This window comes from Lissotriton vulgaris, chromosome 8 (assembly GCF_964263255.1).
Source record: "Lissotriton vulgaris chromosome 8, aLisVul1.2, whole genome shotgun sequence".
NCBI lineage: Eukaryota > Metazoa > Chordata > Amphibia > Caudata > Salamandridae > Lissotriton > Lissotriton vulgaris.
Window position 1 is genome coordinate 1,182,782,958 of NC_141696.1, and position 18,313 is coordinate 1,182,801,270.

Consider the following 18,313-nt stretch of genomic DNA (forward strand, 5'->3'; position numbering starts at 1 on the left):
TGAGGTGGGCAATTCTTGATTTTTTAAAGTTGAATTTATACCCGTCAGAGGCAAATCCAAGTATTATGGTGTTCACCCTGGTCAATTGCCTGTCCAAATCATCATCTGTAAGATAGATGTCATCAACATAAGATAATGCCTCATCATCATACGTTTGTAGTAACTCTGTTACTCTGGCTGAAAATAATCCAGTACTGTTCTTGAATCCCTGGGGGAGACGGCAAAATTGACCCTGTGTCCCCATTATTGAGAAAGCGGTCAAATACCTGCTTTCTGGTGCAATGTTTTGACAGAAGAAACAGTTTGAAATATCTAATGTCGTTTTATATTTCTTGCAAACAATGTTATTCATCAGTGCAAGTTTTGCAACAAGAGTTTAAATGTCTGTAATCTAAAACTAAATGATATGTTTCGCCTGGTTTGGAGACAGGAAACAAAGGATTGTTCATTGACAAGGTGCATGTTTCAATCACCCCTTGGTATTCAAGTTGATCTAAGATCTCCCTGACTTGTTTTTTAGCTTCCTGCTTTACTGGATACTGCCTCTGAGCAGTAGGTTGATTTTTTAACTGTATTTTATGTAGATGAGAATCCTCATCTCCATAAATGTGGATTGTGAATTGTTGATGTGGCAATCGGTGCATTCAAGGAAGCTCAGGAGCAAATATCCATTAGAAGAACAAGATATTTACCTGTCAGAATTCAGAGCAAACACAGGCAATGTATCATGCTATGGGCTGGAAATAGTGGAAGAAAGGTTAGTGGAAATTCATGAGATCGGGAACACTTTACTGCTAACTGCATGAATTCACATACTCAGTTCCTCCTTTTGCAGCAATGTTTAGGTCACCAGTGGCAGATCCCTATTTAAGATCATTCAGGGCCTAGAGACTTTAACTGGCAATGTCCCTAGTTGAATAGACTCTTGCAATTTCCGTACCATATCACACTATACTTACCAGTGTCCTTGTGTCATCGTTCTGTGTCTCACGGCTAGATTCCTTGTTGGCCCGAAGCTCAAAACAGTGACATCTGCTGTAGAAACCAGTAAGCTTGTACCTTTATATGTGTTCACTTCTTCTCTCCAGATGGTGCAATAGACTCACTGGTGCTGTGTTTTCCAGCTGGTGAGAGCAATCTCTCTCTGTAACTTCAACGTTTCACAGAACCATCCCTTGACTAAGACTGTTACATCTGGGAGCAAGCTCCAGTCCAGTCCTGTTGCTCCCTATTGTCCTCTCATTGGCAGCCAGTCTATCTCTGCTCACCAGTCTAGATATTCAGGGATGGCAGGGATTTTCAGCAGCTCTGCAACCTCAGAACTTGACACTTATCTCAGTAAGGTTATTTCTGATGGATACAGGCACAACTTCAGATTCCCCCTCCCTCTTGAAAAGATCATATTTTATTGATTTATTTTTCACTCCTTGTCCTTGACCAGAATAGGGATGCATTTAGATCACTAACTGGAGTTTTTTTATGTTGATGGGACAATACTTTTTATGAGTATCACGTCCGTGTATGTGATGTCAAGGACTGCCACCTAGCATGGGTTACATATGTGGTGTGAAAAAGCTTCTATATTTAGTCTGGTGCCTGAGAAAGGAAAATCAAGGAATGTATAGGAGGTCCAATATCTGTCAGAAAGAACATTACTGAAGGTACATAACTTTTTCATTTTTATAAGGTAGACCTTTCATATCTTTGCTTAAAACCCCAAAAGTAAAGTGTGTTGGCTTTAAAAATCCTTTTAAAAATGAATGCACCTAATTAGATAGAAGCCTTAGCCCCATGGATTTCTAAACCTTTTAACGAAACAGAAAAACACCATCAAGAAGTTCATGTCTAGTTTACACTTGATTGAATTCTAAAGGATTGGTGCAAACCTGTGGCTGTATACCAATTAAACCTACAATTTAATGGTAGCAAACAATTAATTTGTGTAGCATTTCTGAAATCAAGAATGTAAAGACAGACAGCCAAAGTCTCCCTAGACTTACTGATTCTGACTGATTAAGAATTCCTTCTTCAGGCAATATATCAGAAACGTATATGATGTATGGATTCACCCATCTTTCTCTAGCTCTCCAGAGCAATGGCCTTGTGTAACCTCAAAGGTCTACCACAGTTTTCTCCTTTACTGGATTCTCCTGTGGAAGATTATGGCTTTGAGGAATATGCGATATGCCTTTGTCCCCTTGAGCTTAGATGCACTTGGAAATGCAGCATTTTTACTGAGAGGGCTGATCACTGACTTAATCTGCCCATGAGGCTTCAGAGAGAACTGTGAGGGTTTTTTGTTCTAATGTATATTACTCCCCTCTCACCTCCTTGTACAAAACAACAAAGCACAACACTGGAAGATGCAGGATCTGGCCTGAAAACAGTTCAAGATAACTGGTGTTTGTGCAAGGAATGGCAAATACAGATGTTTAAAACTAGATGTATGGCATAATCCCCATAAAATAATATAGCCTTAGCATGCCGTAGCGGGCTATACGGCTATTAAAGGCCACTGCAGCATTAAAGGCCCGAGCCAAAGGCCTTTAACAAGGCAGTGGGGTTTTAATAGCCGGTATAGCCCTGCTACGAATGGCTGTAAGGCTATTAGAACATTCTGCCACTAGAGTGCAGAATGCTCTACCAAAATTAAACAAAGGTTTCTGGGAGCACGAGTGGATTGAAATCCACTCAGGCTCACTGAAGCTGTTGTTCACAGCCACAAAGAAGGATTGGAATGTTGGAGCTCCGGCCTTATACTAGTCATTATAAGCCCGGAGCTACTCCATTGGTTTCAATGCAGCTTCCAATGTTCCAATGTTCTAATGCAGAATAGATAATACTAAAAACATAAGTGCGTATTCAAAAGCTGCATTTTGTAATACGTTTAGTAGTCTTCCAAAACTAGTACTCATGTACTACAAAATACTTTTCACAAATCTTCATGCGGAAGTCTATACCTTTGCCTCTCCTATTTTTTATATGTAGAGATCTCCACCTCAACTTTGGAGATTTCTGCACCCATACATCTATGTTTTAGTAACAAATGTGGGAGGGATGGGGGAGTAACTGGAAAATGGGAAATAATTATTAAATGGGATGGCTTACAGGAGGAGTAAGGAGGTGTTAAGGGAGGAGCAGGTAGGGAAATAGAAAAACCATGCACCCATCACAAAATAGTAAGAGCATTGTTGTATACAAACCACACTTCAATTGTTACCTCAGCCAGACAGGACCAAACCAGTAGAAAATGTATTCCAGCCCATGCACTGAGTAAGCCCAGCATGACAAATAGCCTAGCACTGTTACTGGAACACCACTGAATAGAAAATAATGGAGACAGGGATTTAAAATAAAACACCATAGAAAGTACTGTTAAAAGAAATTCATTTACTTAGATATCTTAAAAAATATACATACATTTATTTTCGTGATGAAAAATAAATATAAATAATAATATGTTATTATGCAATAATATAAATGTAACTTATTTTTTTTAATAATTAAATTAATCTAAATTAATTCTTTACATAACTTTTAGCAGTTTTAAAACAAGTATAAAGATAAACATTTTAATTGTGGTAGGAGTTTTAAAATAAATTATTTAAAAATAATTCTAATTTAATTTAATATACTTAAATGGTAATAACAAATTAGGATCATAGTGATTTTTTTAATCTAACTATACATTTAGAATAAATATCTAGGGTTAATGGGCATTAATATTTAACATAAACATTTTTTTAATTCTAAATAAGTAAACTTTTATTAATTTCTGTGTAGTTTATTCTAGGGAGATCACCACCCCATTTAAGGAGGTCTATGTACGCAGATTTTAAAATTCGGTTGTAAATTTAACACTAGTGTAACTTTACGGTCATAGTTGACATTTTACAGACTCCACCCCCTGCTACAGGGGTTGGGAACATGTAAATATGCATTTTGAAGTAACTTTACACTTGGAATATGGGAATAGCCAAAAGTAGAAAAGTTACTACAAACTGTAAGAGTCAATTTAAACATTAGGAGTTACTCACGTTTTAATTTACCTTTGTGAATCGTCCAATAATGTTTACCTATGCAATTGTGACCCTATGGTACTCTGTTCTTCAGGTCCCTGAAGCAGCAAATATTTGGCTATGTAAATATGCATGACTGTTTCCCAAACGTCGCTTGAGAATACAATTCATAATTTATTAACTGTCTTTAATGAATTTCCCGATTGCTTCCTCAACGAATAATAAAGTTTGATATTGATTACTATTCACATTAAGGATGGCGGGGTCACCATAGGAACCATAGAGATCACCCCGATTGAAACACCGGTTCAAGGGCTGTGTAGCACTCACACCCCTGACTGTGTTAATGACCTTTGAGGCTATTTAGATTGCGTTAAGCCACGAACAGGGCCGGCCCTAGGCATGTGCAAACTGTGCACCTGCACAGGGCCGCCAAACCCCAGGGGCCGCCACGAGGACGAGCCGAAATGAAACCGCGTGAAATGCAAGCAGAACATCTACCAAGTTGTAAATACTGCCTGCAGTGCACGTACGGTGCACGACTTAGTACGTACCGCGTTTGTGGGTCCCGTGACTGTCCCAGGGCCGTCAATCTTGTAGCGCGCGAAAGCGCTACCAATGACGGCCCTGGGAACAATGTTTGGCCAGCCCTCGCGCCTAAATTGCAGTGCCAGGGGAAGGGCAACGTTGTAGTCCCGGTACTCCGCCTTCTCTAAAATTAATGGGATAAGTGGCACGTCTTTCATCATGAATTGACTGCAGAGTGATGTTTTTTAAAACGCTGCCTTTCATCTTGTGGATCACTTTAGGCGCTGATAGTGGAGGTGTGAAAGGGATGAGGGAGAAAGGGGAGCAGGTGGCAAGAAAGATAGGGGGCGAGCAGAACACCCGGAAACTTTTGCGTGGGAGGAAAGAAGCGCTTCTGAGAGAGGAGGAAGTTCTGAAAGGGAGACAGGAAGGAGGAGGGAAGGCAAGACCTCCCGAAATGGAGAGAATGGCAGGAGACATGAAAGGAGAGAGAATGTAGGCGAGTGGAGGGCAAGGGATACGGAAGTAAGAGTAAAGAATGGATGGCAGGCAGGCACAACACCAACTGGGCAAAAGCTCTAACTATTTCCCTCCTGCCCTGTATCTTAGCCCAATGTTTAATGGTCTGCACTAGAAATGGGGCCGCAATGAAAGATGACCATTTTGTGCCAGTAAAGTGGCAGGTTAGATCTACAGACTGAAGTTCAAATCCTGTTTACAAATGCGTATCTGGTGTATTGGTTGCATGTGCAGGCACGACGCCTGTCCTGCCATTTATGCAGATACTTGTGCAGTGATTTGTGACACCTAGCTGATGGTCTTCAGTAAGTGGCATGGGTGTGGTCCATGCAAACCAGCATCCATTAGAAGCATGACTGACCAGGCATTCAACAACGCAAGCAGAGAATGTGTTAGGCCACAGCTGCAGAATTTGGGGCTAGGGAACTAGGTGCGAGTCTCTGCATCGGCCTAGTATCCTGTGGATCTGGACAAATCACTTAATCTTGCTGTGCCTAAAAAACGGATTTGTGCAATGTAACTTGTTAGGCATGGTCCTGTCAAACTCTCATCTTCCGTTGTTGGAATAATAAACACTTATTATTGTGCAAGGCCATTCTGTTAAAAAAAAAACTGTCCAAGAGGTAAACTTGCAAATACATATTCTGCATAGACTCACTTTCTAGGGTGACTAGTTTGATTAGATGAGAGAGAAAGGTGTCTTGCAGTCTGGTGAAACTTTTCTCATAATGTGGAAATGGGGGTGTTGGGCAGTGCCGGAAATGGAAAACATTTACTCCGGGTCTGGGAAGCCATAAATTGGGGTTCAAGGTCTGGCGGTGGAAAGGGGGCGGGCTCACGAGAACAGAGTCTGACAGTCAATTTATAATTTAAAAAAAAACTCTACAGCAAAGAAATAGTTGACAATAAGTACAAATGTGACTGTACACCTGTTCTCTGTGAATAACAAAGAGGCCATGTTTATAAAAATACTTTATGGGTTGGGGCACCTGAGCCTGCAGAGATCTTGTGTGCCCAGCGATTTTCCAGGGCTAATAACAGTAAAATAACTCTGGTGGTTAATGCACTTGCTGAAGAGATATGTGTTTTGTCTCGTGCAGTTCTGAGTCATAGTAGCTTATACGTTTAACATGCCTACTGCAAATCCGGTTGTGAAGCCTGCAGATCATGTACTTGTATTTTATATTTCTAGGGAAGTGTGTAACTTTCTTTTGACACTGAGATGCTTTTGTACTTGGAGTTCATAAATTCCAATCCTTTGAATATTGCAGTGATCTATGAAGCTCCATCAAGGAGTTGCATGTAACCTGCAAGACAAGGGTTTAGAACCTTAATGTGTTTTTTCTCAATCTGTCATTACTCTAAGGTTGCTAAAAGGGTTCCTTTGGGTAGCAATAACGTCTTATTAGCATAGATACCCCCAACCTCTCTGGTGCGTTCTAAATCCTGGAGGGGTGTATGCAGATGAATAGCAGGTTTCACCATAAGCTAGCATGGAGGGATTATGTGCCTGCTCCCCAGCACAGTGTATAACACGCAGGTGATAGATTTGAATGTTTTGCCCACCGTGTTGCTGCTGTTGTTGCAATAGGTCCTTCAGTTACCTGTTGGTCACAAAAATGAGGGTTCCTGCCATGTAATGGTGAGATTAGTGAGTTATGTGCCAGCACCATGGAGCAGCATGTAAACTGCCAGGCATACGCTGGGAAACTCCATCTCAATATGCATGTTCACGTGTGTATGTGTGAGGTGCCTGAATTGCTTTTGAGAAGAGAGTAAGACTGTTCCTTGTGACACCCCAACTAATGGTTCTGTATTAAGATAGACAATAAAAAGGCCAAACTGCAAACTGGAGGAAAATAAAAATGTTTTATTAAAAGGTTTTAGACACAAAAAACAGACATCATTCTTGTCCAGACATCACCAGCTTGAAGAAACAGAAGTACCACTAAGGTCACTGCAGTCTAGCAATCACATCAAACTATATTTAATAGCAGGCCGTCCCAACGTTGTCCGGGTATGAGTTGCTGCCGGCCAGTAGTATATTGTTTTGTAAGATTTGGTTTTGATAACATTTCTTATCTGTGACAGGCCTGTGAAACGCTCCGATTCACAGTGCACTGCTGATGCACTTAAGAGTGCGCGTTCAGTAGTGTGTGAACTCGAGTTTCCCTACTTTATTTTTCCTTGCAAATATGAGTCGCATGTTTCCATTTTTTGTAACAACACAAGAGAACAGTGAATGTCCAATCTGTGGCCTATGGGAGTGTACAGGACTTTAGAGGAGCTCTTTCTTCGGTTCAGAAATTTCCTTCCAACATTTTTTTGTGCGCCCAGTCCCTCAGGTCGTGTGTCACAATGCCCTCCTCCTCCTAAATTGTATCACTCTGAGACAAATTCGGAAGGGTAGGAGCAGCCGCACAGGTACTGGTCAATCATCTAACGACTTTTCTGGGTGTATTATTAGTAAAACACCTTCCTGAGCTCCGCCCCGTCCGGACCCCCTCTTCCGGGGCCCCCACCTACGCTCCCTGCACAGGGCCACCATGAACCTAGAGCCGGCCCTGCCACGAATGCTGTTCCAAAATGAATTCTTTTGTTCACACATTTTGTGATTAAAACATGGTCCACCAGTGGTTTCTGGTATGGCAGTGATGACATACATAATTGCTGAGAAATTAGGAGTCTTCCAAATCACTCTTTGATGTTTACTCAGAGCCAATATAGACTATGGTATCATAGCAGAATCTGATGCCAGAACGTCCACAATATTCGACCAGCACCTGTGCTAGTGCCCTGAACAATATACCTTACGTATTGAGCAGCCCCAGACACAGTGAGTGGCCTATTATTATAATGGGAAGCTCTGAACTTGTTGACCATTAGTGATTTGACATACTTGCTGACATTTTGTAAAGCATCCTGCCAATCTTGAATAACACAGCCGACATCATATATTTAGCAGCACATAAACTTTTGATGGACTGTTAAATGGCACAGCGACACTGACAGGCATTACGTAAATGAATGAATAAAAATGTGTGGATCACCCAAATGCTAAAAAGGACTTGTGGCACTATGAGATTCAGTGTTAGGTATGCAAGCTGACCAAATAGGCGTCCCAAACAACTAGATCTTCAGTTTAATCTGGGAGTACAGGTATTTCTTATCGGATTAAGTGGCTAGAGATATCGAATTCCTGGATTCTTGTGACATAGAAATTAAAACATGACTTTTTCCATTTTATGTTTCTGTATCAACATTTACTCAATGTGGGTGGGTCACTGTTATCAGATGGGTTTTCTATATCCTGTGGGGCACACATTTGCTTGAGGTGCATGCAGTTTTAATGTGCTTTGTAACTAATAACTTTATAGGTGCATATGTGCTGTGTTACGAGTTTGAAACCTCTTCTAGATGTATTACAATTTGGGGAATTGTTGTAGGCCGAGTTGCTCAAGTTATCTTGTCATTTTTGGTTTCTATGGGTAGAAGATTAGTGAGGCACACTATACATACTCATTTGGCCAGGATCACAAAAGCTGTAAAGTTGAGAAGTCGAGATAAGAAGTCACTCTCGTGTTCCTCATTTAGGTTAAAGCTATGTCAAAGCATTGGTGAATGTGTCTACCCTACCTTGTTGCTCAACTTGTAGATTATTAACGCCTTGAATGACAGTCACCTGAAAAACCACACTTCAGGGCTCTGTTCATGTTCTTTCATGTTTTCTTTGTCTCTTCTCGCCTTTGATTATCTTCTTGTCATTCATGCTCTCAATACTTGGTCCTAGCTTTGGATCCCTTCAGATTATGATTATTATTCCTCCATGCATCAAAGGTAGCTGAAGACTCACCATTAAACTCATGAAGTTCAATGTCCACCAACGTCATCATTCCTTCATGGCCACCCTTTGAGGACTTACAGCTGGACCAGTGCATGCAATCACTACACCCACCACCCTACCTTCACTAACCCAAGGGCATTTGTAGCAGAAAAATGCAGGACGCAGATTCTTTACTAGCATGAATAAAGACAAATGGCCACAGATGAGTTTTTATTGACACCTACTATGCAGCAGCACCTCCCCCACACAATTACCCATGTTAAAAAAAGGTGATTCACTCACCAAGTTTTTTTAACACAGTGTAGTGTTCAGGGTTTCTTTTGAATTGGCACAAAGCCATTTTTCTCTTCAGACCATTTGTACACAATTGCATGTGTAGCGGCACGTGCAGAAGGGCCTAGAAAATGAATCCCAAAACAGTGTTGAAGCTGGTACCGGTCCTGGTTGCTAAGAACAGACAAGTCAGTCCTTCATGGCGTATTTTCTTAGTTATCCGCGAATCTAAGACCGTCCCTTCGCAGGATTATTTATGTGCCAATGATTTGGAAAACTGTTTTTATAAAATGTCTTTAAACCATAGAGATGAAGTTTACACAACTGTAGTTAGGCAGCTGCATGGCTAACTAGAGCAGTAAGAGTTTTTAAGTGAAACTAAAGGAAGGGGAAGAAATTGGTCATAGAAAAATAGGTCAAGACTCATTATGTGGGTGACCATTCCTTACAAACATTTGAATGAGCCAAAGCGGAGAGGTGAATGGTTGGCAGTGTTAAGATCTATGTTTTTAACAGTTTATTTCATGTCTTTATAGGGGAACCAATGCCTGTAACTAAAAAGCCAGGGAGCACAGTGATTGCCGGTTCAATCAATGCACATGGCTCAGTACTCGTTGAAGCAACTCATGTTGGCTCGGACACCACCCTGGCTCAAATTGTGAAATTGGTGGAAGAAGCACAAATGTCAAAGGTGAGAAAATGTACATAGCATATTATTTACTTTCATGATCGGTGGCCAGTGACAGCAGGTCAATCGGTTCACTCACAAATGTATGGAGCTCTTGCAAGGAGAGGTACCTCTTATTCCTTAATGAACACAGTTCTATTTGTTTGGGCCAACAGATGTGCTTATTAAGAACATTCTTAAAAGACATAGGCATAATCTTGCCGAGTGTGCACTCTGACATGCGCAGCTATTGCCTCATACCCACCCCTTGTCTGGGATTGAGGTTTTGGCCCCTTCCCTTTTTGGCCATCATTATCTATCTGTAAACTAGCTATGGCACCCAACCCTTTGCTACTGCTTCCTGGTATATCCTCGATTTTCTTTCCACCACGAATTTTATATTTATGTATGTATGTTTCAAATAGCATTATCATGCAAACTGCTATACAGCAAAACACACTGTGTCTGCATAGAGGTTCGCAGAAAGTAACAATTAATAATCCTGTGCAGGAAGCCAGTATTTGAATGATTAATTCATTAATCTTATGAGTTTAATAAACTCTTTACATATTGCCTACTGGCCACCTCAGAGCACAAAGAAAGAAGAGAGCTAAGAGAAGAATGAAGAGAGAGAGAATTAGGATAGCTGTAGAAGGAAGGTGACCACAAAGACAGAGAGGATGAACAGCTATGAAACAACATAGATGCTGTCAGTCACTCTATATACAGAGTTCGTCTAGGGCTCAGTATAATTTGAAGGCCTGAGACATAACAGTTGATTTATAATTATGATTTCCAGTTTCAGTTAAAACCGATTATAGCCAATAAAACACCACAAAGGGGAAAATAAATGCATCCCCTGCCTTTAATAACTTTTCTATGATGGATGCTCATGGTCTGACAACTTGTCCCATGCCAAGTAAGGGTGTGTGCATTATAGTCTTTCACTTTATTAAGTGAGATTTTAGCAACAGTATGTAAAATTATGCTTCATTAAATTACCTGAAACCTGTCATTTTGTGCTGTAATTTAACATGAAATGCAACCTCGCATCAATTGTTGACATAGACAAAAGCACAGTGAAAACAAATGCTCTCATTTTATTGTTCCTGTGGATTGGCAGTACATTTTTACTGCGAATTGCATATTCATAGTAAACTTTTACAGAGAAAGCACATAATTATGTGACATGGAGTAATGTTGTGATTTCAGGAATTTCACATAAGCATAACGCAAAATTCACAAAATTACACAAATTATGCCAGCTACATTTAATTTTCACCCACACTTAATGCTATGCCACTTAATATGTCCATAGGGGCATCTGCAAGGTCCCTGGACCCATAGGGCTTACTTCCACTCCCATTTTGGGAGCATGGTTCGCATCATATGGCTTCAGCTCATTGTTCACTGCATTTTGCTACGTAGGGGCCAGCAGGTTTGCAGGCAAACTCAAATGGCGTAGCATAGGGGTGGCGGTCTCCCCCGGGAAGCACAGGTTTTGGGGGTGGTGGCCTCGCCCCGCTCCTACCTGCGGCTGTGAGGGAAGGCAACTGCAGGATTCGATCGCTAGCCTCACCCTGTTCTTACGACCACCACGGGGCAGCAAAGGCTGGCACCGCCACGGGTCGACAAAAGGCTTAGCTACGCCACTGGCAAAATCGCAGCAGTTCAGTCCATGATTCCATTCTCCTTTACTGAGATTGCAACCGACCGTTGCTGTCTGAAAGCTCAGTTATCAGGCTGCTTATATGGATGCCTCCAGAATCAGTGGCCTGTCATAGAACACAAATCCCACCATTCATGTTCTTAAGTTTACATTGTGGTGGTCTAAAAAGCATGCATATGGGATCTGCATTCCCTCCTACAGAAGGACCAGTGGCTATATCATGAGCGTGTTGAGTGTCCATGTGCCATTTAAAAGGCACATGAGCTGATGGAATTGCACTGATTTTAGTGCATATATTAACTCATAAAATATATGAGTTTAGTGTACAAGCTTTGGACAGTACAGTAGTAGTTTTCTAGTAAGGGCTTCAGGATAAGCAAAAGGTTTGAGACTTGGCAGTATCACCTAGGCAAAACACCGTGGCCACATTTAATGGAAACCTGTAGCTGTACATGTTCTTTTCCCCAGGAAGGAGAATGTACTATAACAGTGCATACTGCACAGAATACAAAGTTAAAGTCTCTTGTGCACCTTTTACACAGTCCCCAAACTAGTTTACAAAACATAAAGACTTACCCACATGTTTGGTAAAAATATCAATAGTTAGGGGCCCTCAAATAGAAACAAAATCCCACTGACTCGGCCTAACAGTCTTTTTTACTGCCTTGGCTAGTTCTTCATGCTTTAGCACAGTTTGCTGTTGGCTGTAGCTAAAAGTGCACATATGATAATTGTGAAGCAGAGATAGGCACAGATCAGGCAGTAAGATATATTTATTAGCCCACTTGTTTCTGGATATCTCAAATCGAAGAACAAAACAGAGTAACCCTGGCTTGCAGTAATTGAAGAAGCATCTCACATACGCACACAAATATCCACATATCCTTCCAAATGGCGTTTTCCTCTTTATTGTTGCAAACATATCTCCCCACTCAGGGGTTTATTTACAAGCGCCTTGCGTCACTATTGTGTCATTTTTAACATGGGAAAAGTCACGTATGGGTGGTACAAGAACTTGTAAATAAGCCCCTCTGTGTGTAGATGCTCTTACGATCCATTTATTTAAGGGTTTACATTTCGGCTACTGTGAATGTTGTTGCCACTTTATTGCAACTTTAAGCTGTTCAAAAAAAGCAGCTAAATTCTCTTAAGTGATCTTTTGCTTCTTGTCTTTTTCATTTAACTTTCTTTTTTGTACCTTAAGTTCTCCGTTTTTATTATTCTTTTTTGTTGATTATATTTCTTGCTCTATTTTTGTCTTACACGTTCACTCTACTTTTTTTCAGGTTTGTCAGTCTTCCCTTTTCTCTATTGTCTGCTCTCTTTTTCTTATTTCTCTTTCTCCCACTTTTTTTTAATTATATATTTTTGCCTTGTGTATTTTTCAACCTTCCTTTCTTCCCATCAGTTACTCGCACTTCATGACATGTATGCGTTTTTCCTTGCACAGGCTCCAATCCAGCAACTGGCAGACAAAATAAGTGGCTATTTTGTTCCATTCATCATACTAATTTCAGCAGGGACTTTGATTGCCTGGGCCACAGTCGGATTTGTACATTTTGACATCATTGCAAAATACTTCCCTGTAAGTGCTTCCTAGAATATTATATGTATGTGTTTCACGTGTTCGACACAGAGAACGAGATGATCACATAATGTAGTTTCATACATTTACATTTTTCCCATTTCTATATTGTCTCTATTTGCAGGATTACAACAAAAACATCTCCAGAGCTGAAGTGATCATCAGAATTGCATTTCAGACTTCCATCACGGTACTCTCTATTGCCTGCCCATGTGCCCTGGGACTGGCCACGCCCACAGCTGTGATGGTGGGCACCGGGGTGGCTGCACAGAATGGAATCCTCATCAAAGGGGGCGAGCCTTTGGAAATGGCTCATAAGGTGCGTATGACGTCAACCAGATGTACACCTACGGTTTTCAGTACATGTGTTTCCGCTGTGACCGTAAATATATGATTAAGGCATGCAGTACTGTCTTTTAATTGAATATTTTACCACAATGTCATACACATATTGTAAGATATGGTATGCAGATAAAATAGAACCTATTTGGGGGACATGTGAACCAGATGCCCTGGAATCCAGAAAATATCATGCACGTTATTGATTGATAAATTTGTCCCATGCAGACATGTACCATATGACAACATTTAAGTTACATTTGGGTTTTATTAACATATGATGAGGCTTGCAAGGTCTCAGATATTCAACAATGTCAAGATGGTGGGGGAGAATAATTCAAATAGTCGCTCTTGCTACGGTATAAGTTTTCCAGAGGGACGTTCCACATATTGCAAATGTGAGAAGGGAATCTGATTCCTGATTTTTGTGGCAATGTGTCTCATGGTCTTGACACACGATGAAATATGTGATGTACTTTGGACCTTGTTTTCAAATAAGCGTGTCAAGTCTGATACTTTGAACTAATGTCTCTCGTTCATCTTTAGCTAGAGGAGGGTCTTCTGCAATGGCGACGTGTGAATAACATATACCTCTCTGATATCATACACCAGCGTTTGATTCTTGCTGCTTAGGAGTAACTGGAGTTTCTGTGTCATTAGTACATTTTAGGAGCAAATAGCCAGAATGCAATTTTGGAGAGATCCAAGCTTGAGTGGCAGTTCTATGGTCCCAATAGGACTGAAGATGTTACAGTTTGTGTAGAAGTTGAGTTAGAGGTTTCCAGAGAAGATGACTACGTTTTGGAGAGGCTCAGATTTGAAAAGGATGTCTAATGTCAAACCAATACATCAAACCTTTTACAATGAGAATATTATCAAGAATATTAGGTGGCTGTGCAGATAGAGCTCAAGTTATGACTGGCTCTGGTGAATACAAGAAGTAGGAATTTTTGTCTTCACAATTCCATTTTTTCATCCGGTTCTATATTGGACCCGGTGTGGACCAAATTGCAAGAGAAGGTTTTAGCCATTGCTAGAAGAGCCAATGTACAGCTGTGTATCTTGACATACATGTGATAGTGGAGTTCGGACCTTTTTAGCACGGCTCCAAAAATATGCATTTGCATATTGTATTGAATTCTAGCAATATTAATGCATTTGATCAATGTCACCATTTTCATCATATAAAAATAGTTACCTTGTAAAAGAGTTCAGTTGGCAAAAATACATTTCATGAAAATGCAAAGCACTACTATGCAACTGATCCAACCTATCCTTTATTAACACCCATCTTACCGTATCACTGCTATCCCATTTCATAGGATTGTCCCAATTTATTAAATTGCAAAATGCTGATGTTATTCAACAGCCAATAAGTCTGTTTCAAATTATTTCTTCTTAATCTGCCTTTCAACTATATTTTAATAAACTCTGCAGTCATTTAGTTTTTTCTTCTAAGAAGCTGGCAGTGGAAAAGTGAACACCTGTGGCCCTAATATGAGTCTGGTGGTCTGAGGACCACCAGACAGGTGGTGGCGTGGCTGTGGCGGATCCAGCCACCACCGATAGGGAGGTCTGACTGCCTGATTATGACTCCGTTCCCTGGCATAGGAGTGGCGGTCAGACACCGCAATATGCTTGACAATATGCTTGGCCATGGTCCCGCCAAGCATATTACGAGTTTCCTCTCAGCCAGGGTTTTCATGGAGAATCCACGCCAAAAACCTGGCAGAGAGGAGGCAAAGGGGGCCCTGCAGTATATCCCTGTGCTGCAAACATAAATGGATGCACACAGGGCAGAATACCGTGTGCCCCCCCTATGTGCATGCACATAGATTCCTGCACGGCATGGACTTTCGAGTCCAAGCAGTGCAGGAACTTTGTGAGGCGTTCCCATTTCGGTGCCTTTTTACAAGTCACTGCCACTTTCCAAGGGCACCTCAGGGGAACCGTCACGCTTTCTGCCCATTAGACCACTGAAAAGTAGTACTCTGGCAGATGGCTGAGTGTTCAGTCGATCTCTCTGCGCTCTAAATTTGGAAAATCCACAAAACTCTGGTTATGTGCTACTACTACTCTGTAATTATTTCTGAATATTAGTCTGCTCTTCTCTTCCCTAGTGAAATGGATCCTGTTCTGATGTAGATGTTCCTAGGCAGTACCTATGAGCCACCCCTCCCAAACATACCTACTGGCACACTAGTGGTTTGCAGGGCTCCCTCAATTTCTCCATTTAAATTCAAAATGCCAGGCCGGTATGCCAAGCCGCCACTGAGGCCCCCCAACAGAACAATATGAGATTTCTACACTTTCCTATCTTGTCGCGCCTGACAGTTCAGAGTAGACTATTCCCATGAGGACAGTTATAACTAATCTGCCTAAGGCGGCCTTCTGTCTACACTGGCAAAATGGGTGAAATATGATTGGGCGCAATGTTTCCCAGAGTGAGAGTGAATGCCAGTGTTCTAGACAATTGCAGTCATTTCTCTCCAGAGCTTTTGTGTGTTCGATGTAGACCCTTTTCAGGAACGCCATTTGCATTCCTTTAGCTGAAGTCTGTAGGCAGGTTCAAATATTTGCAAGTAGATGCAACCCGAAGGCACACACTCAACTAGTCTCTGCATTGAAGAGCTTTGTCCACACCCAACAAAGTGCCTGAGTTCTCCATAATACTTAAAGATTGTTTGGTTTAAGGTAGCCTTCCTCTTCTTCCTCTACCACCAATACAGAAACTGTAGAAGGTAGGTATAGGAATATCCTACCAGAGGAATGGGGAGAGGACTGCAACCCTCCATAACCATCAACAAAACACCTGGAAGTTCTGGTGCATAGAATATGCAGGAAGCCTTCTTGAAAGTGTTTGTCTTTTTAGAATCTCCTGGATGTCTATTTCCCAATGGTAAACCCCTCTTCTGCTGCTCTCAACTTAACAACAAGCATTTACAATGCAATGGTTTTGCCTTTGTTAAAGTTAGAGCTATTGGCATTGCTCTTGACATTATTTTTATTTATGTGTTTTTTTAAAACATAAATAAATGGCATTGTCATTTACAATGCAACTAGCTTTATCTCTCGCAAATGACACACACAAACACCCACAGAGAGCCCCCCTCCCACACACACACACAGAGCCCCCCACACACACACCCACACAGAGCCCCCACACACACAGCCACACAAAGCCCCCCACACACACAGCCACACAAAGCCCCCCCTCACACACCCACACAGAGCCCTCCACACACACCCACACAGAGCCCCCCACTCACTGCGACCCCCCCCACACACTGCAAGCCCTACACACTGCGACCCCCATTTCAATAGATGTGTGATGCTTACCTGGTACTAAATTGGTCCCTGCATGGCTGAAAGGTTGAAATGGTGTAGGAGGCAAGGGGACAAATATGAGCATGGAGAGAAAGGAGTATAAGTTTGAGATTAGTGACTAGGTGAAAATAAAATCAGGAAGGACACAGGGTGGTCTTTCCAAATTAGATGCTCTATTTCAGGTAGAAAATGTCAGTAGGTTCTTTGTGTTCTTGAGGGGGGATAGGTCCAACCGGCACCATAATCGGACGTTTATTGTTTATACCTATTCACAACAGGCAACTAGGCAGGATGGCCGTCTCAGAGCCCAATCAGCAGTGAAGCAACAAGGTCCCTAAACCTCCATAAAAGCATGTGTAACACCGAGGGGCCCTCCTCAACACACACAGGGCTTGATAGAACTTAATTAGTTCCATACTGACAATTATTGCCAGACCAAAAATGTGTTTAAAACAGTAACATACACACTTGATATCTAGGAGAGCTCACCGTGTAGCACTGCAGACCCCAATTTTACCCCCATTTTTGCCTGCACACCCTAAAAACGACCACATACAACATGTATACACTTTACGCGTTTAATAGCAGTTGACTATTAAGGTCAGAAAGCTTTTTACAAGCGAGTAGTCCGCCTGCTCACGTTTTTTCTGGGTTTTCCGCTGCTCGAGTTCGCATTTTTAACATGAAAAGCAAAAGGAAAAACACAAACAGACTCGATGGGCTACTCAACATATCTAATAATATACAACCGGATATTTGCGTGTCTAAAGTTCAAAAATGGGTTTTGGCAACTTCCAACTGAGCGTTGAAGGGACTGACTGAGAAATGTGTGTCTCCGAGGCAGGGTGACAGTGTAAACAAGCATTTACAATGCAATGGTCTCGGCAATATTAAAGGTAGAGCTATTGGCATTGCTCATGACATCTTTTTTGGTGTGTTTTTAAAAAAAAATCATAAATAAATGGCATTGTCATTTACATTGCCAATAGCGTAATCGTTAAATAAATGGCCTTGTCATTTACAATGCCAATAGTTTAATCGCTCGCAAATGCATGACCTATTGCATTTTACACCCACACAGAGCCACACATGCAAAGCCACCCACACACACATAGAGTCACCCACACAATCTGCACTCTGAATTTGCACTCTGAATGTGCACTCTGAATCTGCATTCTGCACTCTGAATCTGCATTCTGCATTCTGCACTCTGCACTCTGAATCTGCATTCTGAATCTGCACTCTGAATCTGCACTCTGAATCTGCATTCTGCACTCTGCACTCTGAATCTGCATTCTGCACTCTGCACTCTGAATCTGCACTCTGCACTCTGCACTCTGAATCTGCACTCTGCACTCTGAATCTGCACTCTGCACTCTGAATCTGCACTCTGAATCTGCATTCTGCACTCTGCACTCTGAATCTGCACTCTGAATCTGCACTCTGCACTCTGAATCTGCACTCTGAATCTGCACTCTGAATCTGCACTCTTTAAGACGCCATACTTGGAGTTGCCACGTTGTCCTGTTAAGAATTAACTGTG

The 18,313-nt window shown here is 41.5% G+C and overlaps 1 protein-coding gene across 3 annotated transcripts in view; it reads left to right on the forward strand.

The window, feature by feature from the left end:
* Positions 1–18,313, forward strand: part of ATP7B (ATPase copper transporting beta) — a 539,299-nt gene that overhangs the window by 393,175 nt on the left and 127,811 nt on the right. For all 3 annotated transcript variants that reach the window (XM_086935040.1, XM_086935039.1, XM_086935041.1), the window contains 3 exons: positions 9,720–9,874; positions 12,970–13,104; positions 13,229–13,423. In XM_086935040.1, the coding sequence (XP_086791166.1) occupies positions 9,720–9,874; positions 12,970–13,104; positions 13,229–13,423 (485 nt within the window). The remainder of the gene's footprint in view (positions 1–9,719; positions 9,875–12,969; positions 13,105–13,228; positions 13,424–18,313) is intronic.